We start from the raw sequence: 26,919 nt of genomic DNA on the forward strand, positions 1-26,919 counted from the left end.
CAGGGCAGGGCACAGCAGCCAAGGGTCTTAGGAGTATGCCCAGTGGGGTACAGGGCAGAAGAGCTAATATTTCTGTGGACATGCTCCCATATACCTAAGCAAGCTATGAGTCATGAACACTTCTCATCCTGTCTTCTCCCTGGTATTGACTTCCCTGGGCAGATACAATATGCTCAGCTATTCCACTGGGAACTAAAACAAAAACAGTGCTGCTCTTCTCTTAGTCTGGAGGTGGACAGCAGTGAGGGAAGAAAACCTACCTTTACTTAATATTTTATGTGCTATGTCCATTTGGAACAGGTCTTTTTGGATTTGTAGCAATGAACTTTATGGGCAAGGAAAAATAATTTTGGATGTTCTACTGAATTTTTTATAAGTTGCATAAGTTTTATCAGACTAAGGGGATAACTAAACACCCAAGTAAGAAGCATAATGGCTGCCATTCTCTACCTCTACCCAATATACAATCTAGGCAAAGAAAGATAAGAGTAATCTAGATGTATACTTAGGAGGTATTGAGATAGCTTGGCTGCCACTTGTTCCTGTTCTCATTTGCAACTTCATAGCTTTGACTTTGGAACTTGATTGGGATCTCTCATTCTCACTGCCAAGGGAGTTCTGAGTTATTGGATCACAGGATGCCCAAATGTCTAATCAGTCTGGTCTATCTACTTGGATGGAGAAAATCTCCACAATAGATGAGTTGTTTTTAGTACTATCAGCAAACAGTCTAGACAACTAGTCCTATGGACCAGCCAGTAATGAACCCAAATCTCATTCTTGCAGCAGGAAAAGATGGTGCTCATTGTGCCTGGCAACTAGTAGCTGGAGGACAGTACTCACGGTTCGGGGGTGTACATGGGTTTGGATCCATGTCTGATGTACTGTGTGCAGTGGAAAACTCGGAAGGCCAGGCCACCCAAGAAATCCCGAGAGGAAAGCAGGCCAGCCACAGGTCGGAGGCGGAAACCAGTGCAAGCTGGGATGCAAAGAAGAAAGAAAACTCAAAGCTCTTCACCACTGAGCCAGAGGCACTAGGAGACCTTCAGGTAGTGGAGTAGCACACATAACTGCCCAGGGACATGGGCTTTGATGCTAGGCAAACTTGGCTTCAGATGTCTGCCTCGCTGCTTTCTAGCTAGGTGATCTGATCAAGTAAATTCACATTTCTGAGCCTCAGTTTCCTCATCTGCATAATGTAGACAGATACTTCTTAGAGATGTTTGAAGAATAAAAAGAGCTAATGAATATAAAGTACTTAGCACAGAGTCTAGCACATTGGAAACATGCGATAAATTTAGCTTTCATTACCATTTGTTAGGGTGGAACAATTATTCCCTACTTCTCCTGCTTCTAGAGTGAAAAGGGAATTTGTACCTCATTTCCCAGAAGGTAAGAGTATGGATAGAGTGCTTCCAGCTTCTGTCCTGCACCTCACACAGTCCACCCCATGAGTAGCAGTGACCTGTCTGACTGGAGCATTTGGGAAGAAAATATGAATATTATCAATTTAACTCTTTCTGTACTGCTCTTTCTCTTTTGATTGCTCACAGAGGACCTCATTCCAGTCTGCTCTTGGCCATGCAATGGACTGTGCTGCATGAATTGCCAGGTAAGTTTACCTAATTAAGGGGTAAAATATTAGCAAGTCCATTTGTGTGCACATCTATATCACATTCTCTAAATCGCTCAATTTTAAAGTTGACCTCTGATCACCATCTCTATGGTTCCTGTATCTGTCTCTCAATTTGTTCCAAACTTTAAAGGATAAGGACAATGACAGTGATAATGGTAATCATAGCTAACACTATATATTACCTACTGTATGTAAGACACTCTTTTAAGCTACTTTATGTGTGCTACTAATCCCCACAATAGCCCTATGAAGTAGACACTCTTATTATGCCCACTTTACAGATGGGAAAGCTGAGACAGAGATAGGTTAAAGGTTTCATTCAAGGTCACAGCCATAGGTAGTCTAGCTTCAAAGTCTGTTCTCTTAATTACTATTATGTAGCTTCCCAACTGCTAGTATTACTGTTTTATTACTCTTATTATTGGCCATGGCAATGGGAGTAATTAGCTAAAGAAGTCTTTGAGATCTCCTTGCCTCTTGCCCCCTGTTCTCTGTGTCTTCAGGCTGAAGTATACTCTGCTTGGACCCTTACTCCACTCTTTATCTAAGAAGCAAAGACTTTCTAATGGAAGGGACCCAAAAGGTCATCTAGCTCACCCCCGATCTGTCCTGGCTACAACTTCCCTTCCTGCCAAGTAATTTCCCTGGCTCATTGTCCCCAGAGTGGCTCATCTCTGCACAGCTCTGATATATAGAAACTTTTGTAACCTGTAGTCTGTCTCCCTACTTTTGCTTATTCTACCTGGCACACAGTAGGTGTTCAATATGTGTTAGTTCATTGTTTTGTTTTTGCTAAATTAACATCCTCTTAGCAGAAAGAATAACACCTATTTCCCCTGAATATATACTGTATGGAGAGGCCTGCGACTCAATGTATTTACCTATTGAGCTACTCAGGTTTCAATTCAGTCCAAATTCACTGAATACCTGCTGTGTATGCAAGACTGTGCTGAGTGTTTTCATATGCAGCATCTTACTTCATTCTCGTAATTTCCCTATGGGAAAAGCTAAAGTGTTGATACAGTGTCCATTTGACAGATGACAAAACTGAGGCAGGTTTACTCAGCTGGAGGGTGTCAAAGGCAGGATTCATACCAGATGCACAGACTCAGAGCTCAGGGCTCTTGGCACCATCCCCAAAAATAGCACATTTCTTACACAAACACACACTCCTAACTCATAACACAGCAGGAGCTACAGGGAAAAAACAAAAAACAAAAAACTCAGTGAAACAGCTTGGGCTTTAAGTGTGAAAGAAAATACTTTTCAGGGACATGTACACAGCAAAATCCACAGCCTCAGGTGTTTGATTGAATGAAAGTGGATAAACACAGTAGAGACTGGAGGGAAGGTAGAGCACAGTGAAACTGAGTTCTTCCTGGAGGAATCAACCTGCATGCATTTCTACAATCACATGCTTTCATACTCGCCTCCACATACGTCTTCCCCTTCCCTCTCCTCTGCTTCAATCCTCCCCCCACTTTCTGCAGGGTCATTGACCCTCATGTGGACTTACTCTGCAGAAATTGAGAAACGTCTTCCAGCTGGGGAATATTATCTTCACGGAAGCCACAGTACTTTTCAAGAAGTGGAAAAATGTGATTGTACTCATAGCAAGCATGGGTTTTATACAAGGACTTCAGAGTCTTGAACACTGTACCCCAGGTTTTCTTTTCTTCCTCTGTGTATTCCACTCGAGGGATGGGCTGCCCACTAGAATCCAGACAAAAATAGGTGTCTCAAGCAGGGCAAGGGCACAGCAGAATGCAGGTTAGGTTAGCAGAGGGAGTCAGAGGCCAGAACCTGTGAGCTGCCATCACTTGCTCCAGTGAATTTCATACATTATTTGAAAGAGAAAAATTACACATCTTGATACAGGAAAATTACTGTTTTGATTTCCCACATGAAATTGGCTAAGCAATGGTTAACCACTTTGATTAAGCAATGATACAGGCTGCATTGAGGATTTGCTCTCACATTCAGGAAATCACTTGGTTTTTCTACTCTTCCAATTCTCTAACTGCTTACCTAGGGTGGAAATTCACTTACCTGCACGGGCCAGTCAGGTATCACAAAGGTGTAAAGTTTCAGAAATAAGGCAATAAGGAGAATGGTGGCCAGCTGGTGAATGCATTGCCTTTCTAAACCCAGGCATCTAAGTCCAGTTAAAGCAAAATAGTGTATTTTTATGGTGTTAACTAAAGCAATTATACCAGTGAGCTGAACTGGATTTAATATGTAGGCCACGAATCTGAGATCCCCTTTGTTTGGTAGGCATGCACTTATTGGGTTTGATATTTCTTCTCCTGCGAAGTTATAAAGGTATTTAAATACAGGCTAAGTAAGATTCCACATTGTATACATATATCAAAACATCATGTTGTACACCATAAATATACACAATTTTTATTTGTCAATTAAAAAAACTAAATAAATAAATAAGTTCTAGATCAAGGATAATAAATATTGGAACAAAGGAGAGAAAATTTTATAAATCCATGCTAAGGTATAAAATGCCTTACACCTTCTCTACACTGAGCTTGTTCAAGTACATATGCCAGGCCCCACAGATTCTGAATCTCTTGGGGAAGGGAAGGCTCACGTATCTGGAGTCTAGTAAGCTCCCCAGGTGACTCTGATGCAAACTATAGTTTAAAAGTCATTCGTTGTAAAAGTCCTTTTGAAAACCACCTGGGAAGGAGCTGTGTTCTGAACAGCACAAACAGATGAAAACCAAACAAAGCCTGACTTCAAAGAGCAGTGACTCCTCCCTAGGCTACAGGCCTGTTTCTCTAACAGGAACACAGAGTCTGGGACAAAGTGAGACTGTTTATCTCAGAATTATGGATCATGATTAGGCTCCAGATTAGGTCTTTCTTGCCCTTTCAGAATTGTACCTCATCCAAACGCATTAGAGCACAGTCTTCGTTATTGTCTACAGATGAGTGACAGGGATTAGGCAAAAAGATAGCATTTTGCTTAAGTATTGAAAGCCAGACAAATTCAGAAGGTCTTGTGGTAACCAGCAGTGATGGTGAAAAAAAAAAAAATCAGGTAAGCTCTTGCCTAAGAACGTGCCATTATCAAGACTAAGAACTGATACAGGAGACGAATAGACTTTGGAAACAGACAGAGACTGTTCAATCCTTGGCCCTGCCATTACCTAGCTGTATCGGCTCAGGCAATTCAGCAAAAATCTCTAAGCCTTAATCTGCAGCTGCTACATGGGCTAAACATAAGTAACTATTTAAATTTAAGTCTAATACTATGTATAAAGTACCTAGTATTAGTACTGACAAATCCTAACAATTGGATAATTGATCATTACCATTATTACTGATTCTAATTTTAAAAGAAAGGCATCTGTTATTCCTGGCACAAATTTCAAGAGATGGTAACATCCTGAGCACCAAGATGTTCTGCTGGTTGACACCTGCTGTTCTAGGGACTCAACATCTGTTCCCCATTCATCAGTAAAGCACCTTTCTGCCCTCTCAGTCTGTGAGGTTCGGGTGAGGAGAGACTCCATTCCTACCTTCAGAAGTGGGCATGTGACCAGGCTAAGCAAATTGAAATCCCTCATTCCCCTGCATTGTGCCTGGCTGACAGATGGGCCTATGTCCTAATCAGAGTCAGTGGACTCAATGCTAGAACTGTGGTTGACCTTGTTGGAAATAGACAGGACCTCTAACTGAGTTGAGGTATCAGCCTAGAGGTGCTAGGTTCCCCCTCCAAGAGAAATGAGGCCAAAGTCTGAAAGCAAGGCCAAAGCAAAGGACACTAGAGTCAGAGAGGCAAATAATGAGACACTGAATCCTGGACCTGCCTGAGCCTAAACGACCCCCCTTAAACTCTTCATTTATAGTATCCAGTAGAGCTTTCCTTTATGTTTGAGTTGTTTTGCAGCTGAAAAATATAAGCTCCTATGATCCATTTTATCTATTCCTAGATAAAACTTAAAAGCCCAACCTCCACTCCAGTAATATCATCAAAACCTGCTGTAGCAGTCTTCCATATGGTTCTAGACACAATTCCTGGCTCTGCCTCCAATTCACCATTTTGAATCTTTACTCTTATATGGTCTCTTGGATTAATTCATTCATTCAACAAATGTTAATTGAGCACTGTGACAAAACAGTCAATTACCCCTGCCCTCATGAAGTCCACATTTCCAGTAGAGGGAGACAGAAAGCCAACACAACTCCGTTAGATGGTGAGAAATGCTACAGAGAAAAAAAGGACAAAGGTATAAAGAGTTTCAGAATGGGTTTTCACTTTTACATAGGGTGTAGAGAGGGGCACGGCTGAGAAGGTGACATCTAAATGAAAACCTGAGGAGATGAAGCCTTGGTGCTTCACTCTGGAGTCTTCCATTTAGCTTGAACATAACTATTTGAGATTCTGATTCCGCTTTTCTGCAGGTTAATCTGGTTAGCACCAGTCCCTGAAGTCTAAAGCAGTGACAGCTGTATCCCCTTCATGCAGGTATTGGGGCTGCTCATCCCAAGCTTGATAGCAGTGGCTCAGCACTCCCTGCTTTCCTGGGAAAAGCAGGAGAATCTCAATTCTAACTCTGCTGCTTCCTAACTGAGTGAGACCTTGGTCAATTGTTAAAAAGCAAATCACAAACGAAAGCACAAAAATGTTAAAAATGTGACACTAAACAGACCATGTAAAGGACACAGGTTGACAAAATGAGGGTAGAAACAGAAAGGTAGAGTGTTGCCTTGTTTGACCTCAGTTGGAGATATACACCTCAGTAGAATCAAATTTTTTCTCCTGCTCTGTGCAAGTCTGGGAATGACTGTGAAAGTGTACAGTGAGTATCAATTTTGGGGTCACAAATACACTTAAGTAGGCAAATTCACAAAGTAGAATCTGGAAAAAAAAAAAAAAAAGGATGAACTATATCAGACCCTGAAGTAAGACTGTTTACTATTTTGAGACTAATAGACTCTAGTAAGACTAGAGACTATTTTGAAGAAGAAAGACATAGTAAAAACAGCATCAAAAGCTTAAATGACATGAGATAAAGTAAGATCTGAAATAGGCTTTGAATTTTTTAAAAGGCGAACCCTTAACTAGCTACACGACCTTTGGCACATCAGTTAATCATCTGGGATTCATCTATAAAACGTGAGAAATTGACTAAAAAATTTTAACGTACTTCTGAGAGTCCAGCCATCTATAGATGATTTTCAATAACCAATGTAAATGATTAACATGCAGGATTGTGAGGTGATTCACCAATTTCACTCTTCTTCATAAGGTTTCACATTTCTATGAGAAGGAGGTTGAGGAGGATCTGTCTTCGCTCTCCCCAAGTCCCAGCAACCCAGAAGTAAGTGAATGTACTTTCTAAGCACCTCCTCCTTGATTATATGAAGTGCAGTTTCTAGACTCTAGGAGTCCCCAGACACTCAGAAGAGTGGCTAAAAATACCCTTAGAATTCAACAAACCTGAGTTTAAAACCTGATTATGTCACATACTAGCTACATGATGTTGGCAACTTACTGAACCTTTGTAAGCTTTGATTTCCCCATCTGAAAAATGAGAAGTTATTATTATTAAGGCTAAACAAAATGATATATACAAAGCATGTACCAAAGCCCCCAGACACATAGCAAGAAGATAACAAGTATGATCTGTTATTGCTGACTATCTGAAGGACTCTTGCCTGCACCCGCTTTGATGGTGTCCACCTGACTGTGCTGGGGCAAAGGTGGGGTCAGGAGAGGGAGGTCACCATCTTCTGTGAATCCTGCTCAGCAGGATCCAAGGCCCAGATGGGCTTAGATCTGACCAAAGACAGCACATTTTTTAATCCTTCCACTACCAAAAGTCATTCAGAAAAAAACTTTCCCTCTCTTTTTCTGGAGGTTTTTCCATGTTGAAAGTAACTTTGTATTCAGTATAGAAAGGCCCATCATCTTCTCCATCTCCCTGAGATTCTATCAAAGCTGTCAAAGTACTATGCCATGAGCATTCTGGACAACTTTTACGTTTCTTCTTGTGTATGTCTTTTCTTAATCCCTTAACTCAATAACGGCACTTGTCAAAACACTGTTTCCCATGGTGGCATTTCTGTAGTTCCTTAAGACTCAAAAGAGCAAAGCTGTTGTCTTCTCAAACATGTTTGATACTTGCATTTTCTTCTGGCTAAAATAGGGTAGGAGAGGAACACAGAACCTCAGACAGAAACAAAACAAAACAAAACAAAATCCTAAAATTGTCCTTCACAGCTGGGTCAGACCAGATAAAAGTAGAAAGCTGAAGTTTGGCTGGCCTGAAATCTTGAATGATTCATTATTTCAGTAAAGCAGCCAGCTCCTTCTTGAATGTAAATGATTCTCTTTCCTTCTTCCCTGTTTAATGTGCAGAAGACCGGAGGCTGTTTTATTCAGGACTGAGGCCTTTTCTAATTACTGCAGACACCACTGAGTAATTAGACAACAAAGCTTGGGAGAGAGCAGGGCCCCAGCACAGTGGGTAATTTTGTTTTGTCTAGCAGCAATCGTTTTTTATCGTATGTTATTAAAGGGAGGGTTTAAACACACCCCCACACACATACACGCACGCACGTGAACACATGCACACACAGAAGGCAGGACTCTTCAAGCTGGTATTTTCCATTCTCAACTGGATGAGGGCAAGGGAGAAACAGGCTAGGGGTGTGTTTTTCTCTCTTCCCTGCAACAAGCAAGGCAGACTTACTGGCGGTAATTGTAGGCAGTGTCGGCAAACTGCTTCCGTCTTGCACGGTACACAGGATCTTTAAAACCCTAGGAGAAAAGAGACACCTGATTTTCAAGGCTTCATAGAAAGAGGTCTGGTACCTTTGTGAATGCTTTGAACGGGGGCTCTTGAGCCATGACAGTGCATGTCTCCTTCCCTTGTTTATACCCTAAAACTAAAGTCTTGGTTAAACTTAGGATAAGCTCTCCTGCCAGATATTGTGAGTGACACCTGGTTAGTAACTCCTTCGATTTAGCATGAGCCTCCTTGCGGTGGATTCCAATGTGCATGCTCCGTTCTTAAAGAAACCTCATCTACAGCATATCTGACTGACACACTTGCTAAATTAGGCAAAGTTCATAGGATGGATGTCTATGATGAAGATATACAATATCCATTTAATTCCTGATTGAGGTATGTGTCTAGCTCTACCTTTTAATTTCTTGATAGAAAAAGGTACATGCTTATTGCTCTTGCAATTTTTAAAAATACGATTTATTAAATATATACTATGTGCCCATCTGTGAGTACTAGGAACTGATTTTACATATAATTCTCACAACAAACTTGCAAGTTCGACGAGTATGATTATCCTGTTCTTTCCAGAATAAATGGTGGTTCAGAGAAGTGGAGCCATAGTGGAGGTGAGGCTGGGATTTAGATCACCATCAGTAATTGTCAACCTTTACAACCCGGCAGGGGCCTGGCTAACTGAGAGTCTGTCTCAGGACCTAAAAAGGATGATAATGGCTTCTCCTCTCAAGCTGACTCACAGGCAGCCTTTTCCCAGTGATTTGTAAGCTCATTTCTTTTCACTCATTTCTGAGTGAAAAGAGGCTAAGTGTGTCTTTGAGTGTTTGGGGTGGAAGTGGGATTCCAACTGATTGAAAGACAATTTTCCAAAAAAAGTTGATTGCAGTCTAAATTTCAGTAAGACAAGAGACTGATGTCATTGCTGTAGAACTCTGCTGTGGTTCTTCCAAGCCTTTCCCAGTAAGCCATGCCATCCACCACTTTAGCTCACAATTTCTCTGCTCCACTGTCCCTCCAAACCAAGGCAGTAGTGAATTCAAAACAAAAGCTTATATCACAGAGTGTAATGTTTATAGGAGCTTTTAAAAAGAGAAATATTCCCTGATTTTTAGATATTGTTTTTTGTTTTGGTTGCTTGATTGGTTGAATTTTTATTTTGGCAGAGTTTCTCTCTCTCTCTCTCTCTCTCTCTCTCTGATATATATATCAGGGCCTACCAGTAATTGTAAAGACACAGAGGGCAATGTAATATAATGTAATTTCTTCTGAGAATCTGCAGCATTGATTTTGGCACACAGAAAAAACTACAGACACTTGTTGGAAGAAAGGAAGGGAGGGAGGAAAGGAGTTAATTAGTTTATTTCCTGGAATATATTTTGAAAAATAGAAATATCCAAATGTTTCACACTTGAAAAGTGAAGTCAAACTACTACACATTTTTTTTTCACTCCAAAGCTAAATCCCAGATAAATAATGTGATTACTCTGTTTAGAAAAGATTTTATGACGCGGTTATTACAAAGTATAACTCTTCCTTTCCCTAGAGCACTGAATGGTTTTTAATCATTAATTACATATTAGAAAGCTTAGGAATCTGAGGCCTTAAAACTACTGTTGTGCCTCATTTCTACTGGGTGAAGATAAGTTGGTTTGAGATGATGTGGTTTAAAAAAAAAAAACCATAAAAACAAAAAAAACTGGGCAGCATGATTTACTTTCCAAGCATCAATAACACACCATTTTAGAAACCTGTCTACTGGACTAATCAAAGAACATTTATTTGTCCACATCTCCATACTTGGGGCTCAAAATAAAAATGTAATATTGGTCAGTCATTAAGGTCTGATTGTTACAGTCATTCTCACTTGCCATTCTTATTGAAGAGTTAGTAATGAATAGCCTTCTTCAGGCCCTAAGGATAATAGGTAGACTTCTGACCCTGTAAGGCACCTTGGAGAAAGGTCCATTTCTATATTTTGGTGTTGAATTGAAGAATATAAAGCCCATGGAGCCATTTGCCTAAAGGCCCTAAACTACAGAACTAGCACCTCCATTTGGATTTTGTGGCCCTGCCTAGGCTGGCAAGCTGAGATTTGAGCACTGAAGTAGGAAGCCAGGAAGAAAAGAGAATTCCTTCAATCCATGGATTTCCACTTCATCATGCTGCTTCTAGGAATGAGATGTCCATGAACAATTCTTACCCCCATTTGCCTTTATTGTTTATCTTTCATGTACCTTGCCTAGGTGGTTTAAAGATTTTCCACTTGTGAAAATAAAAGCTAATGTAATACTGTATATCCAGTTGATATTATCAATTATGTCATATATCAATTAGGTCAGAGGAAATATGTAAGTATATAAATGAAATGACTAAAGAAATACACCAAACTCTAACAAATGTTACCTCCAGGTAGTGGGAAAAATAAGTAACACTAACAGTTGTATTCTTGAAAACTATTTATGCTTTTCAAGTTTTCTAATGTGAGAATGGGTTTCTTTTACAATAAGAAAAAAAGAAAATAGTATTAAATATCCATCTCAAATCATTTTAGTGAAGTAGCAGGAGATTCACATGAGAATGTGAGAATGGGTTTCTTTTAGAATAAGAAATAAAGAAAATAGTATCAACATCCATCTCAAATCATGTTAGTGAAGTAGCAGGAGATTCACACACTGGTATACAGGAACACACACACAGATAATGCACTATACAGATCTTCCATGTGGGAAGGCTTCTAACCATGACCCTTTCCAGCTCCTGGTTTCTAAGAAGTTCATTATCAGCCTGCAAGGGGCCCCCACCAACCAGGTTGCAAGGAGTTTTGCTTTCTCAGTTACCAGTGGTCAGACATCTCTGTGGCCTGAAGCCCAGCCTCTTGGGGATTTGGCCTCGCATCCCTTGGGCTACCAGATGATCACAGGGCCTCTGTAGCTGTCCATGTGGAGTACATTCTGAATCAAATCACAGTTGGTGATGACTGATCACCCTGTCTCAATTTAGACTAATAGCAGCAATTTCAGTAGCACTGCATGTAATTTATTTATAATCACCCTGTCTCAATTAAACTAATAGCAGCAATTTTGGTTGCACTGCATGTAACCAAATATGTTTTGACAGGAAAATATATTGTTGGTGAAGGAGTGGTGAAGGGGAGGGAGAGGGGATAGGAAAAGACGGGAGAAAGTCGAGAGAGTTCTACAGGACTCAAGTCATGACATCAACTGGAGTCTGCATGTATTGAGAGGTATAATTTGTGTGTGTGTCGGTTTAGCGGAGAGGGTAACTACATATACGGAAAAGTCTTGAGTACTCTTGTAGACAGATATTTATTCCATCATTTCCTAATATCACAGTTAAGGTTAAACCTCAGAAGTGCTCTCTTTAGGCTAGTGAGAACACGGGTTTTAAAGTCAAAAAAGCTGTGTTGGAATACTAATTCATTTATTCACTAGGAGCATGGCCTGGGGGCGGCCAGGTTATCTCTCAGCCTTAGTTTCCTCAGCAGTAAAATGAGACTGTCAATCCTACCTGCTTCACAGTGTTGTATAGTTTAAGTCAGGTAATGTCAGCAGCACATTAAGTAAAATTCGGAGCACATCGTAGGCGCTCAAAGAATGATGCATTTGTGCAAAATGGCGGGAAATCCAAAGACAGAGAAGTCTGGCTCAGAACATAAAAAAGATACACTCTGGAATGGGTCAGTGATCCCCACCAGCCACATGGGGCTTTTACATCTACAGAATTCTTACCTTGCTGTGTATATTGGCTAGGCCAATAACAAGAGGCATTTTGCATTTTCCATAACGTTTCATGACAACTGGGGGAAGGATGGAACACAGAAGACAAAAGGTTCAAACTAACTGGCATTTATTAAGTAGCTGCCATTCCCATTCTAGAGACACTGGTCAAGGAGGACTTGCAAACAGTAGACTAGGGGACTACCGACCATTCCTAATTCCTTCGCTCACCCTACAACTGGCCAAGAAGCCTATTTTGGAAAAATGTATGTACCTAGTTGCCCAAGCCCATAAGCTAGGAGTTATTGTTTTACTTCCCCCTTCTCTCTTCCTTCACATCCAGCAACCAATTTCTGCCCATTCTACCATTCAAACATCTGAGTCTGTCCTTCCGACTTCATTCTCACTGCTGCACCTGCATTCGACCACCACCATTTCTTGCCTGACTATTGTAGCTGCTGTGTAAGTGGCCTCTCACCCCCGCCACTTCAGCCCAAATTAGATTTATAAAGTGCAGGTCTGGTGAGGCCACTCGCCTCCTCAAAAGTCCTTCAATGGCTTCTCATTGCTATTAGACTATTGTCCAAAATATTTAGCACGGTCCACAAGGCTTTACATGATCCAGCTCTGTCTATGTGTCCAGCCCTGTGCTGACTCACTTTGGCCTTCCTAGGATGCTCCAGAGTGGGACCCTCTTCCCCACTTGTTTAGACCAATAAGTCACTACCTGTTCTTTCTGTCTTCCTGGATTTTTCCAAAATTTATTGGTTTCCCTCAGTGTGCTGTATATTTCTCTTTTCAGGTGATCTCACATGTGTTAATAATGATTAAACTCAGGAAACTCTCTTACATATCACTGGATTTTCGGGGCATAGCACATTCAGCATACCCCCAAGCAGAAGCTGTTGAAAAAATTATGCAAAACAGGCTGGGTGCGGTGGTTCATTCCTGTAATCCCAGCACTTTGGGAGGCCAAGGTGGGCAGATCACCTGAGGTCAGGAGTTCGAGACAAGCCTGGCTAACATAGTGAAATCCCGTCTCTACTGAAAATACAAAATTAGCCAGGCGTGGTGGCACATGCCTGTAATCTCAGCTACTCGGGAGGCTGAGGCAGGAGAACTGATTGAACCTGGGAGGCAGAGGTTGCAGTGAGCCAAGATCGCGCCATCGCACTCCAGCCTGGGTGACAAGAGCAAAACTCCGTCTCAAAAAAAAAATATATGCAAAACCTAGGAAAAAGGGCAAACAAATTACTATGTGCCTTTTAAATGTCATATGAGATCATTGTCTCACAAGCTCACTCTGTGCTCTAAGGGGACATATATTTACTACTTATAAAGTTACAACCACTTCAAAGTAGATACTGGCTTCCTAGAAGACCAGTAAGTTGCAAAATATTCGTTTGATGATCAAATTGTAAGTTGTTTCTGTCTAGTAGAAACGATAAGACACATGATTATGGCTTTATTGCCTTATGGAACATTAATCACTTGTGCATCCATCTTTGTGATCTTATTCTGGCTTTCTATTTTCCAATGACCACATGTGCTTTGGTCTCTTGTATCTTTTCTGCACTATCTTTGTCATCTTGCTGGTTCCCTCAATAATGAGCTACATGGATCTTTGACAGGTGTTCACCATATACCTGCATGACAGTTATGTTTTTAATTTTTTGCAAATTATGCTTGGATAGAGCAACTTAGTAAGAATGCAACAAGTCTTTGATGACTCAACTAGCTGACTGACTCTTAGAATTAACTCTGATGGGGTCTCAGGTGGAGAAAACTAGGTGGGCAAAAGGAAAAGAAAAGGAGAAAAGTATTGAAAAACGTAGTCTTGTCCTTGGACAATTTGCTGGAGAACAAATTTCCTACGGGAGAGCAGGAAAACTTGATGTCCACACCTTGAAAGATTAAAAAGCAGTTTCAGGCCTGGCGCGGTGGCTCATGCCCATAATCCCAGCACTTTGGGAGGCCGAGGCAAGCGGATCATCTGAGGACAGGAGTTTGAGACCAGTCTGGCCAACATGATGAAACCCCATCTTTACTAAAAATACAAAAATTAGCTGGATGTGGTGGCACAGACCTGTAATCCTAGCTATGCGGGAGGCTGAGGCAGGAGAATCACTTGAACCCAGGAGGTGGAGGTTGCAGTGAACTGAGATCGCACCATTGTACTCCAGCCTGGGCAGCAAGAGTGAAATTCCATAAAACAAACAAACAAACAAACAAAAACAGTTTCAAAGACTTGGGTCAAGAAGTAGAAATATACACAGAAGGATAGTTGTGTTGGCTGATATTTTCTTCAGTAAGAAGCCCCCGCTATTGCAGATCTGTAGCCTAGACTCCAGTGCATCTGCCAGGTAAACTGGAATAGGTACCTCTGGAGTTGGGGTCTATGTGGCAGAGGCTGCTAGTGCTCCTCAAGATCTGTCCTCTCTCCTTTGTTCAGAGAACATTGCTAAACTATTTTCCCCCATCTCCTTTGCGGTTAGTAATGGGCATGTGACTGAGCTCTACTCAATGGAATTTGATTGAAGGGATGTGAGTCATCTCCAGACATGGCCCATGAAAACTTCCCAGAAGCAATTCTCACTCTTTCTTCTCCCATCCACTGGCAGAACGAGTGGGCTCCAAGGAGTTGAAGGAGGGTACAGCCATCGGTGGAAGGAGCCTTGGTTCTGAAAGACCGTGTGGAGCAGTTTCCTTACTGACCCACATTGGAAGTGAACTTTTATTGGGTTAGCCATGGAGATCTGGGGATTGTTTGCCAAGCAGTTAGCTTGCTCTGGTTGCTGGAGGGCTAGACTCAGATATTCCTCTTTCTAGAAGGCCTCCCTAACCATTCCAGTCCACAGTGACCTTAGAAATGATAGCACATGCTATCTGACTCACGAAACCTGGCATTTATGCACTTTTTAAAGTTATTATTTGACTAATTATTATCCAAACTGTATTCCATGGAAAACTACCACTCAAGATAATGTTGCTAGGCATTTCATTAAAAAGAGTTCCATGGGTAAATACGTTTAAGGAAACATTACATTGACTGGGTTTCATTTTTGCAGGACTTTCCAAAGTTTCTGATGAGATCATGGAATTTGCATATTTGAAGCAGGGTTATAGAATACAGAGTTTCTCTCTTTGATCATGGTATATTTTTCATAAACTATAGTTTGGGAAACATGCATATGGCCCTTTCACTTGCATAGAGTATCTTGTGCCTCCCATGAGGTTATAAGTCATGAAGAAGTAAACTTACTGTGATCTGATACTCTATACCCAAAGCATAAAGCACAATGTGATAGTTGCCATCTCTGAGATAGTAACAGAGTAACAGTGTGAAAAACTTAAGCCTGGGAAGAGACAGGAAGAAGGCTTTAGCGAGGCAACATATGTGATTTAGACCTTAGATGAATAGAGGTTTTCAAGTGGGGAAAGAACAGGTAGGTTGACAAGAGAAAACTTCTTAGGTAAAGGGAACAACATGGACAGAAAGGGGAGTACATTTTGGAAATGGAAATTAAGTAGAACCGGTTAGATTCTGCCTGTCAAGTTTACAGTTGCTATTCCAGCTCCCTCCTGCACTGCTTTGAGAACAATCAACACCCCTTCTCCCTGTACTGTACAACTGCAGGCCCCTGGGAGGCAGGGATCATGTCTTATCCGTCACTTCAACCCCCTGTCTTTTATATGGCCTGAGACATAGTTCACGTACAGGTGATGCTACATGGCCCTCTCCCTCTGAGATTTCTCATCTGAAAATGAGGTGTACAGCCCTCGTAGGGCGGTGATAATATTCAAACTTAAAAAGGAATGCCAAGCATTTAGCATTGTGCCTGGCACATAGACCATGCTGAAGAAGCATTAGCTCCTAATATCATTAGCTAAATAAAAGCTTGTGGAAAAAAGCAAGCAAGGTGGGAAAGGGGAAAGGAAGGAGACTGGGAAAGAAGGGGAAAGGAGGCAAGATGGTCACTGGGGAATCTCGCTTTCCTATTTCATTTTCTCACTTAGCTAAAACTGAAAGGCAGAGGCCGTTTTCCCTCTATCTTGGAAACAATCCTTCCTTTACTTCATTTTTCAAAGCAGGACCTGATGAGAGATATTGGGTCACACATCCATGCATACTGCCAAGGGCCGGGTTCAGGGACAAAGAGATTACACAGGATGCAACGGGACAGAGAGAACAGAGGGTCCTTTGGAGAAGAACACCCGCTGCCTGCGCCACTCCTTGTGCTGGTTTCTGTTTGCAGTCACACACTGAGGCCAGGCATGTGGGCCCCGGGGTCTCTGGGAAAGCACGCTGGAGGGTTTGCTTTGTCCTTGGCCCACCTCCCTGGGATCTGATGAGAAACCAAAGGAACAGAGAGAGCCTGGCGCCTCGTCTTCAGGGAACTGTGTACCTGATATGTTGTATTTTTACAATAAAATTCATAACATTGAGAGGGCAGGGAGTCAAAGACGTGGCTTTTAAAGCCCAATGAATTCCAGAGACTTTTAAAGCCAGTGCCAGCAGCTTTGGAGGGGACATGAGGATACAGAGAGAAAAATGTCAATCTCTTTGTATTGGCGTCTTCCACTGCCCCAAATGAAAAGGGAGTGAGACCAATGGGAAAAATGCCAGTTTGGGGCAGGAAGACAGGAGTTTGGTAAGAGGAGAATAACGCCCTGCTGGACAGACCCCTTGGATGGGGTCAGAGGTGAACAGATAGCTTTTCTGAGAACCGGTATCTTTGGAGATGCTTTGCGGACAGAGTTGATGGCTAAGAGGCCCCAGACAGAGACCTGTTGAATGGGTACACAAAGCAGAGTCCCACGTGAGCAACCTTGGCACCCCAGGGCTCCTGGGAGTAGGCTACATAGTATACAGGAGGATGGAATGGGGGCCAAAAGTCCCCACATTTACCTTTAGTTTTCGGAGAGGGAGAGTATTTAAGTAATATATACTAAGAGCCTTAAATGTAATTCCTATCCTTAGTTTAAATATAACTTAGTTTAATTTCACAGCTAATATTCAAGGAAGCCATTGGAAGTTCACATGAACATGCACAGGCGAGACTCAAACTTCCTATACGTTTGCAATTGGGTGCTGGGTAGTAAGTTGTGGCATGTATACACACACACACACACACAAAATTGTGTGCATATATATATATATTTAGAGAGAGAGAGAGAGAGAGAGACAGAGAGAAAGGAGGAAGGATGGAGGCACACCCAAATATTAATATTGATTTATTGATTATTTTAGAATAGTGTGATAATGGGTGATTTTTTTTTTTCTCTTTTGAAGTCTGGGAGATGGGAGGAAATTCACCTTTGTTTCTGTTTATATATGCTTTCTCATTATTTAAAAAATGCAGAATAGGCCAGAGAGAAAAACAGAAATAACTAAAATTATGGTTGCTTTTCATTTTCCTCCTCATGTTCTTCTGTGTTTTCAAGCCCACTATAATGGGTTTTACAATTTGAATTAGAAGAAGCATCAATCATTCATATTTCAAAAGGCCAGCCTGCCCCTGAAATCGTTCGCCTTTGGCCTCTGTAAAAGAGCCTGAATTTCTGCCACTAGCCAGGCCTTTGTCTCCAGGCACCATGAGCTCTCAGGATTCACAGTATAGCACAGGGCCTTAGAAAAGTCATCAGGCTCCTCAGGCCTCACTAGTTCTGTAAGATGGAAGCATCTGCTTTGCCTCCTGAAAAAGGCCTTTGCGAACATCCTTTGCTGATTGTAAAGACCCACATAAATGTGAGGAGAAAACAGACTCCTGTGGAAGTGTAGACGCTTCCTCTGGGTTCTGCTAAACCTTCACCAATGTAAATGGCTGCAAGTCATTTAAAGATTAAGGAGTCATTTGCCTGGCAGAGAATAAAGGGCAGGCAACAGGACGGTGGCCCTTCCCACCAAAGGAGGCTGTGAGACCTGGCCCCGAGCCACCGCAGCCTGGGCTGTTCCTTCCCAGACCCTCTGCCCCAGAGTAGAGGGAACGATGAAATTTCCCCTACCCAGTCCTCTACTCAAAAACCATTAAAGGATCTGCCTCCATGGCCTCAAGGCACAGGCCCAGTCCATGTTCCTCTTTCTGGTCCATCAGACCTTTTACAATCTGATCCCAACCCACTGCCCCAACCGCATCTCTCATTCTCATACTTAATGCACCAACCAGTCATTCCTACAATATTGTGGATGCTTCCAGGACTCTTGGTATCTCATACACTGTTCTTTCAGCCATAAGCCCTCTCTGTTCCTTATCTGACCAACATTTCCCACTCAGTTTTTAAGATCCAGTTTCAATGTCGCCACTCCCCCCTGCCCCCTGCAGTTGGCAGACTTGTTAGTACAGGTTGCTGTTTACCAAGCACTTGATTTAAACCTCCATAGATGTACACAGGCAGAAGCAATGATGATTTGCATCTATGTGTGTGTGTGTGCACACACAGATCTAGTATATAGAGACAATAGTTTCTGGACAGTGATTTATATTTGCTCCTACAATAATAATGACCATGATAATGATGATGACAATAATGTCTTGCTAATTTTTCCCAGCCCTCGTGTAAATAGGAACACAATAAGTGTTTGTCAAACAAGTGAACAAGCACATTGCTCCAAGTGGAGGAGGTAGGAGGAGGGGAGGGAAGTGGAGGAGAGGCACTGAAAGAATCTCAACCTATGGGCCATGGACTCACAGGGTGGTCAGCATCCAGTTCCGCTCCATAGCTGAGAATCTGATTGGCAAATCTGTCCAGTTCTTGAATGGTTCTTGGAAACCAGGGCACTGAAACACAGAGAAGGCAAAGTCCTGAGTGCAGATTGGCAGGACATGGCCAAAGGCCTCGCTGAGATCAGAAGTGGGGATCCCAGTCAATGGTGATGGCAAGTGGGCTGGCTTCCAGATAACCCCCAAATTACTATCATTCAAAAGTTAAACTCCGTTTTCCTTAGAAACCAGTTTTAACACCCATTCCCAAATACATTATCTTTCATGGAGATGTTCTCTGAATTATCTCAAAATTCATCTCCCTCCCACCCGTCATGGTAGTTTTCTTTGATGGTTTTCTTTAGTAGCAGAATTTTTTTTTCCCCTCTGTCACCCAGGCTGGAGTACAGTGGCACGTGATCTCAGCTCACTGCAACCTCTGCCTCCTGGGTTCAAGCTACTCTCCTGCCTCAGTCTCCCGAATAGCTGGGATTACAGGTGCACGCCACCATGCCTGGTTAATTTTTATAGTTTTGGTAGAGGCAGAGTTTCACCATGTTGGCTGGGCTGGTCTCGAACTTTTGACCTCAGGTGACCCATCCCCTTGGACTTCCAAAGTGCTGGGATTACAGGCATGAGCCACTGTGTCCGGCCATTCGCAGCAGAATATTACATATAGGCCCAAAATATAAATTATATAAAACCAGACTGTTCTACTGTAAACAAGTTCATGAGATCCCATCTTCCCATTATGTGTTTCCCTCCCAAAGGCCCCAGGCACTGCAGCAAAATCTTTTGATTGCAAAGCCAGTTAGAAAGCCATTGTGACGCAGAGCGAAGGGAGTCAGGTAGTTGGGATCTGAAGATGCCTTGCAGCACCTAAAGGATTTCAGACTTGCTTCTGAGCCAGTGTAGTGGGGAAGGGGTTGGGCTTCAGTAGGGTGAACTACAACACCTGGGTCTTGCAGAGAGAGGGGCCCAGGGAGAAGGGCAGGTGGCAGCACCGACGTCCCTGTAGGTTACAGGAAACAAGACACATTGCAGGTGAAAATTTCCCAGGAATGAACAGAGACAAGGGCATTTTGGACTGTAAGTTTCATGAGGGCAGAAACCATGGGTACTTTGTTGTACCAGGCATAAAGAGAAAAAGAAGGAAGGAAGGAAGAGGGAAGAGAGGGAGGGAAGAAAAGGATAGAAAGGAGGGAGAAAAGATAAGGAAGGAAGGAAGAAAGGGAGGGAAGAAAGGAGGGAAGGAAGGAACTAATGGATTCACCCTGGTTATGTTAACATTTAAGGTATTGACAGCAGTAACCACCATCCAGAGTGCCTGCTTTGGTACAGTTGCTATTTCTGAGGTACCTCCAAAATAAGGAAGGCATGATAACCCCTCTTGCGCGGGTAAGAAACTGAGGCTCTAAAATTTTAAATAGCTGGTTTAAGATCACACCAGGAGTAAGAAAATGGTAGATTCAAAAAGAATCCAGAGAGCCAAAATAGATGTGGTGGGAACCCTGAAGTGAGCACAAGGCTTCCAAACTTCCCCTGAAATGAGGTTGAGGGGAAGATGCTGAACTTCCAATCAGCATCCGGTCTGGCTTAGAACCCGGGCTCCATCTGCCTACTTATCTTCTCTGTGTCTCAGTTCCTCTTCCGGGAGGAGGAGGAGGAATAAAACAGCTGGGATACACAACTATAGGAAGAACCGCAAATGTGTTTTTGAAGCCTTCCCATGTGCCAGGCACTTCTGGTGTAGCATTTCTGGTGGAGTAGCTCTTTGAATCTGAGGACTGCAGTGGGCAGTGATGAGAAAACAGGCAAAGGGCGCCGCTCAGCGTCTGGCACATAAAACACGACTTTCCATCTGATACCCATTATTCATGATTCTGACCTACTTAGATGGGACAGGAAAGAGCATGCGTGCCATCTAGTGGCCAATCTGGGGAAATTCCATCCATGATCTAAACAGGAGCCTCAGGAGGAGCAGCAGCTGCATTCCAGCAAAACAAGGAGAGCTGATTCCAGCAGTTCATCAAGGTCCATTTAGACCCTGGTTTCTGCAGAGCTGAGGAGCCTAGGCTCTCTACCACCCATGTTAGCAATAAAACTAACACAGAATGGTGTTCTAAATATTTTACCTGTGAGCTGGGTACTATTAATATTCCCATTTTAAAGACGAGGACATTGAGGTACAGAGAGGTTTAGTGCAAACCCAAATACACACATTGCTAAGAAACAGTGGAGTCAGGATTCACATACAGGTCCAGCTGACTCTCTGGCTTCTGGTCTTGATCTCCAATCCATCCTGCCACTCATGGGAAGGTGGCAGAGCATACTGATAAGGAGGGCTGGCTCTGAAGCCAGATTTCCTGCCCAGAGGTTTCCATGGCCCTAAAGCCCAGCCCTCTTTTCCAGATTGGCTCCCTATGGACAGCAAGAACAGAAGCAGATGCTGCAGCCATCGTTCCAGGTAACACTTCTGTAGTACTTGCTGTGTATCAGACACTGCCCTAAACATCTCACATATGCTACCCCCTTCAATTTCTGCAACAGTCCTTTGAGGTAGGTATTATTATTATCCCATTCTACAGATGAAGAAACTGAGCAACAGTGAGGGCAAGTCTCTTGATAGACCTCCTTGGTCCCAACTGCTGAAACTTTGGAGTCTCGGGTGACTCAATACCATGCTCTGCTCACTTGGTGAGGAACGTGGCTTCCCACCTTGTCACCTACACTCCTCCCCAAGCTCTCCTTCCTCTGTGGGTCCAGCATTTGTATTGCACACTGAACCTCTGTTGTCAGTGCCAAGAATGGGGGTTTTTCCCACCCAGGTTTGCAAGGCCTTGAGAAAGGAATCAGCACTTCAGAGTCATCCAGGGCTCAGGATCTTCTTTAAGATCTTTCTTGTTTCTCCAGGACATTTCCACTGCGGGGTTTCAATGACCGACACCCACCTGGACAAGGGGGCCTAACTTCTCTCCTCTGTGTTCAGCACCATGGATAACCCCATCCCCGCACTGTGGAGGTAGCCTGTCTCCATTCATTCATCATTTCTCTTTTGCCTGGGAATCATTCATAATTCTGTCAGTAACTGCTGGCCCCAGAAATAAGGCAGGCCAAGTCCTTTCTTGCTGCACCCCCTTCTTACTTAGGGGACCCTTAGAATCACCAAAGGAGATTCCACAAATATGTACTGAGCACCTCCTGCATACCAAGCACAAAGCACTGGGGGGTGCATACAAGGGAGTCTTCATCCTTGTGGTGCTTACGTTCTGGCAGGAGCAACACGAAATAAGTAAATGTAAATACGTGACGATGTAAGGAAATTCTTGAAGAAGAAGAAAAAAGAAGCATAAGGAAATGGAAAGTTATGGGGATGCTCTTTTTTAAATTCTTTTTTAAAAATTCCATCTTTATTGGGGTATAATGGAACAATAAAAAATGTATATATTTTTATAATATAAAATTACAATTGTATAAAATTGCATACAATTGTAAAATTTACATGTATACACACAATTATATTTGTATATATTGCATATATTTTAATATTTATTTATTTGAAACGGAGTCTTCCTCTGTCGCCCAGGCTGGAGTGCAGTGGCACAGTCTTGGCTCACTGCAACCTACGCCTCCCGGGTTCAAGCAATTTTCCTGCCTCAGCCTCCCAAGTAGCTGGGACTACAGGCACGTGCCACCACACCCCGCTAATTTTTGCATTTTTAGTAGAGACAGGATTTCACCACATTGGCCAGGCTGGTCTGGAACTCCTGACCTCATGATCCGCCCGCCTCGGCCTCCCAAAGTTCTGGGATTACAGGTGTGAGTCACCGCCCCTGGCCTATTGCATATATTTTATGTAACACTTATATATATATTTATATTATAAAATTATAAATACAATGTAATTATTTAATACATGCATGCATCATGGTTACTATGATCAAGTTAATGAACATATTAATCATCTCATGTAGTCATTTTTCCTGTGTGGGGATGGAGTGGAACCAGGACACTTCAGATCTCTCTGAGCAAATTTCAAGTACACAGTAAAGTGTGATTAACAATAGTCACCATGCCATACATTTGACCCCCAGCACTTGCTCATCTTATGACTGAAACTTTGTACCCTTGACCATCTCCCAATTTCTCTCATCACCCTACCCCCTGGCAACCAACATTCTACTCTCTGCTTCTATAAATTCAACACGTTTTGAATTGGATATGTGTGATATCATGTAGTACTCGTCTTTCTGTGTCTGGCTTATTTCACTTGGCATAACGCCCTTCGGATTCACCCATGTTGTCCCAAATGACAAGATTTCTTTTTTATGGCTGAATAATATTCCATTGTGTGTGTGTGTGTGTGTTTGGGGGTATCACATTTTCTTCATTCATCCACCTTGATAGACACATATTGATAGATATGTAGGTTGTTTCCCTTGGCTGTTGTGAATAATACTGCAATGAAAAAGGGGTGCAGACATCTCTTTGACATACTGATTTCATTTCCTTTGAATATATACTCAGACATGGGATTTCTGGAAAGTATGGTATTTATATTTTACATTTGTGAGGGACTTTCATGCTGTTTTCCATAATAGCTGTGCCAACTTACATCCCCAACAGCAGAGTACAAGGGTTCCCTCTTCTCCACACCCTTGCCAACACTTATCTCTTGTCTTTTTGATGTTAAAGGCAACATGCTATTTACTATGACATCCTCTGCCTCTAGACCCCAGAGGGAAGACCCTGGTGACTTGACATTGCCTTGGCATGGCTCAATGAAGTCTGGGATAGTCAGGATCTGGCCCTAGTCCAGAGTTGGTTTCCTATTTGTGTCATGAATAGTCAGTCCAGCAATGGTTAAGAGTCTTACAACAGCCAGACAGCCCAGGTTTGAATCTTATCTCTGCATTTACTATCTATGAGCCCAGGAAAAGTTATTAAATCTCTTTGTGCGTCACTCTTCCTATCTTTGAAATGGTGATAATAGTAGTACTAGAAAACATTGCTTTATAAGAACAACATGATGTCAAATGAGTTAATATGCATGATTTATGGAAAACAATACCGGCACATAGTAGATAGTATTACTGCTCAGCTGTGAGTTACATATGTGTGTGTATGTATATAAACACACACACATATCACACATACTATATATGTATGTGTATATATATGCATATACATATATACACACACACACACACATATATATATATATATATATATATATATATATAATTTTTTCTACTCTGTCCTTAGCTTATCATAGCAGAGAGCAGAGTGGAAAGTTTTCCAGCAAGCCTCGAAAGTCTCTGCCACTTATTTTGTTGTGCAACTGGCCAGTGTCTTATCTCCTGGAGTCTTAGTTTCCCTATTCACAAAATGAATTAAAATGCTCTTTCCATATTATTGGATGAATTAAATGCTGCAGCAATATGACACATCTTAGCACAGGGGCCCATAATAAGTGCTTTATCAGTGTTAACCATTAATATGACAATGATTTTAATGATGATGATTAAAGGAGGAGGAGAGAGGAGGAAAGAACAGAGATTGGGATCAGGAAGCTGGTTCTCTGTCCAGCTTTGATATTAGGAGGTTTCTAATCTCAGCCTTCAGTTTCTGTGACATGTGGGTATTAGATTCATCTGCGCGTCACACCCTTTTGAGTTTCTTATTCCGAGACCCATGGGATCCTCTGAAGGGCTGAGACTGGCCAGAGGATACTTGAAAAGTCAGCTTCACTTCAATCAATGTGTCAACCTCATTTATTTTTCAGAAATACAGTCACTACATTTGTTCGGTTCCCAAATGCACTGCCTCATTTCCCTTTCTCCTCCCACCAAAGAAACAACGTTCTTCCCCATAAACCTAAGCTAGGGTGCACCACCTTGACTTGGGGCTGTGTGGGCTGGCTGGCGCCCAGCGAACGCCAGAGGGCAGCAGAACCAGCGTATTTCCAGCTCTGGGTGACTTTTTTTTTTTTTTTTCCCCCTTATCCAAAGGAAAATTCTTCCTGGGCTACCTGGCTTCGTTCAGCTCTCTTGGTCGGAGCAACAAAACAAAATAAAACAAAACAAAAACAAAAAATTTGAAGAACTTGAGAAAATTTGCTAAGACTCAGATGATTCAAGTCTCTGTAAAAAGAAGACAAAGACCAAAACAGCTCGCCACATCCCAGACCTTTGAGCTCTGCACCTTGTCACAGAGGCTGTGAGGGACCCCAAGGTAGCACTGCAAAGCTGCAGGGTGCTCACCTGAGTCCAGGGGCCTTTGGTGGCTTTGGGACCCCACCATCATCAAGAAAAGGTCCAAAACACAGCCAGGCTGGAGAAGTGGCAAAGCCTGGGGGCTCTTCATACACACTTTGCAGCCAGACCGCCTAGCTCCAATCTAGCTCCAATCTCAACTTTGGAACTTTGGAACTTTGTGCGAATTACTTAATCCCTCTGTTCCCTAGTTTCCCATTTACGAAATAGCTATAATAACAGTACGTCCTTCAGAGGGTTGATGGGAGGATTAAAATGAACTCATGTATGGAGAGTGCTTAGAATGGTGTCTGGCACACAGCAAGTGCTTATAAGTATCTGGTAGTGGTATTATTATCATTATAGAAGGGCAAGTGAGAAAGGGTGAGAAGGCCTGGTGCTCACTTCCTCCAGGCAGCAGCCCAGCCCCATCTTTGATCTATTCCCTCAGGTGAAGTTAATGCCCTTGGGTACAGTCTATGTGTCTTCTATGGTAGGATGAGGACCCAGGTCAGGCCTAACCATTAAGAGAAATTCACCAGCTATCATGTTGGAGAGCAGGGACAAAGCCTGAGGAACGAGACCGGGGAGAGGCACCTGGGTGCTGGGTGTTGGGGACTGGGGATCGATCCCTGATGTGGCTCACTTCCCATCTTGCAGAGTTGTGAAACAGGCAGTGCAAAGACCTCAGGAGAGACCACAGAGGACCCCAGACAAACTCAGTGCCAAGCCTTGACACATGTACTGACTCTCTACATTGTGTGAAGGGTGTACACATCCTGGGCTTGAAGCCAGCAGGTCTGAGTTCAAGTCTCATCTTTCCCACCCACACAACATGGGAGTCTGAGCAAACTACTTAATTCCTGAGTCTCTGGCTTTGCATCTGTGAAATGGGCAAGGTGCTGAGCCCTTGCCCGCCTCCTTCTTTGGAGTGGGAAGAAACTGACCCAAAACAGGTGCACCTGTGACATTAGTCCTTGCACCTGAGCCTCATAATAAACTCCAGAGTTGCTTGTCTGACTAAGATAGTGGTCTCAGAGGCCACTAGAGGCCAAGCCAGTCTGTACTTGTGTCTCTAACCTCTGCACCTGGGCTTTTCTGATTTTTCTCAAGCAAAAAGGTAGGGCTACCCTTTTTCCTCTAAAGTTACATTTTCTTGAGAGCTTATTATGCACCAGATACTGTGCTAAGTGCTTTACTTTCATCATCTCCTTTAATTCTCAAAACAGTCCTAGGTGGTAGACATTATTGCTGTTCACTGATGAGCAAACAGGCTCAGAGAGATAAAGTGATTTGCTCAAGATCACTAAGCTAGCTGAGCTGAAAGGACAATTCTGCAGCCAATGCACTTCACCAGAAAGCAATGCTAGGCTTTGAATAATGGTGTGGTGGTGGTGGTGAAGGAGTGCTTTTAAATTTTAGATTCATTTTCTCCCACCTTGAGAAGGAAAGGAAGTGTGACAAACTAAAGTAGATCTCTAAAGGTGCTCGAAGAAGATCCCTAGGACAGCCTTGGGCCTGCCCCATCCTAAGCATCCCTGGATTTAGGGATAGTCTCTTTTTAACGTAAGTTCTCCTTCACATACCCCTTCTTTTCTTTACTGAAGGCTGCAGGTCCCTTCCCCCACCCAGTCTCTCTCACAAAGCTGGAAATAGAGACTGACCCCAGCGACCCAGACCTCTGTTTTGAAAAGTTAAATCAGATTAGCTCATTAATGGCCTTGCCAAATACCTCGGCCGGTGGGCTGGCCTCTGTGAGCCCCTCAACAGCCTCTCGGGTGGGCGGCTGGGCTTCACGGTTAATGAATGACTTGGGCAGGCT

At 42.7% G+C, this 26,919-nt stretch overlaps 1 protein-coding gene across 1 annotated transcript in view; it reads right to left on the reverse strand.

Annotated features, from left to right (window-relative positions):
- The window catches only part of PAH (phenylalanine hydroxylase), a 72,541-nt gene that overhangs the window by 14,822 nt on the left and 30,800 nt on the right, over positions 1 to 26,919 (reverse strand). Inside the window, exons 4-7 of the mRNA XM_025403094.1 lie at positions 18,833 to 18,921; positions 8,352 to 8,419; positions 3,153 to 3,349; positions 844 to 979 (exon numbers count right to left, since the gene is read on the reverse strand). Of these exons, the coding sequence (XP_025258879.1) occupies positions 844 to 979; positions 3,153 to 3,349; positions 8,352 to 8,419; positions 18,833 to 18,921 (490 nt within the window). The remainder of the gene's footprint in view (positions 1 to 843; positions 980 to 3,152; positions 3,350 to 8,351; positions 8,420 to 18,832; positions 18,922 to 26,919) is intronic.

The sequence above is a fragment of the Theropithecus gelada genome, chromosome 11, assembly GCF_003255815.1.
Source record: "Theropithecus gelada isolate Dixy chromosome 11, Tgel_1.0, whole genome shotgun sequence".
Taxonomy (NCBI): Eukaryota; Metazoa; Chordata; class Mammalia; order Primates; family Cercopithecidae; genus Theropithecus; species Theropithecus gelada.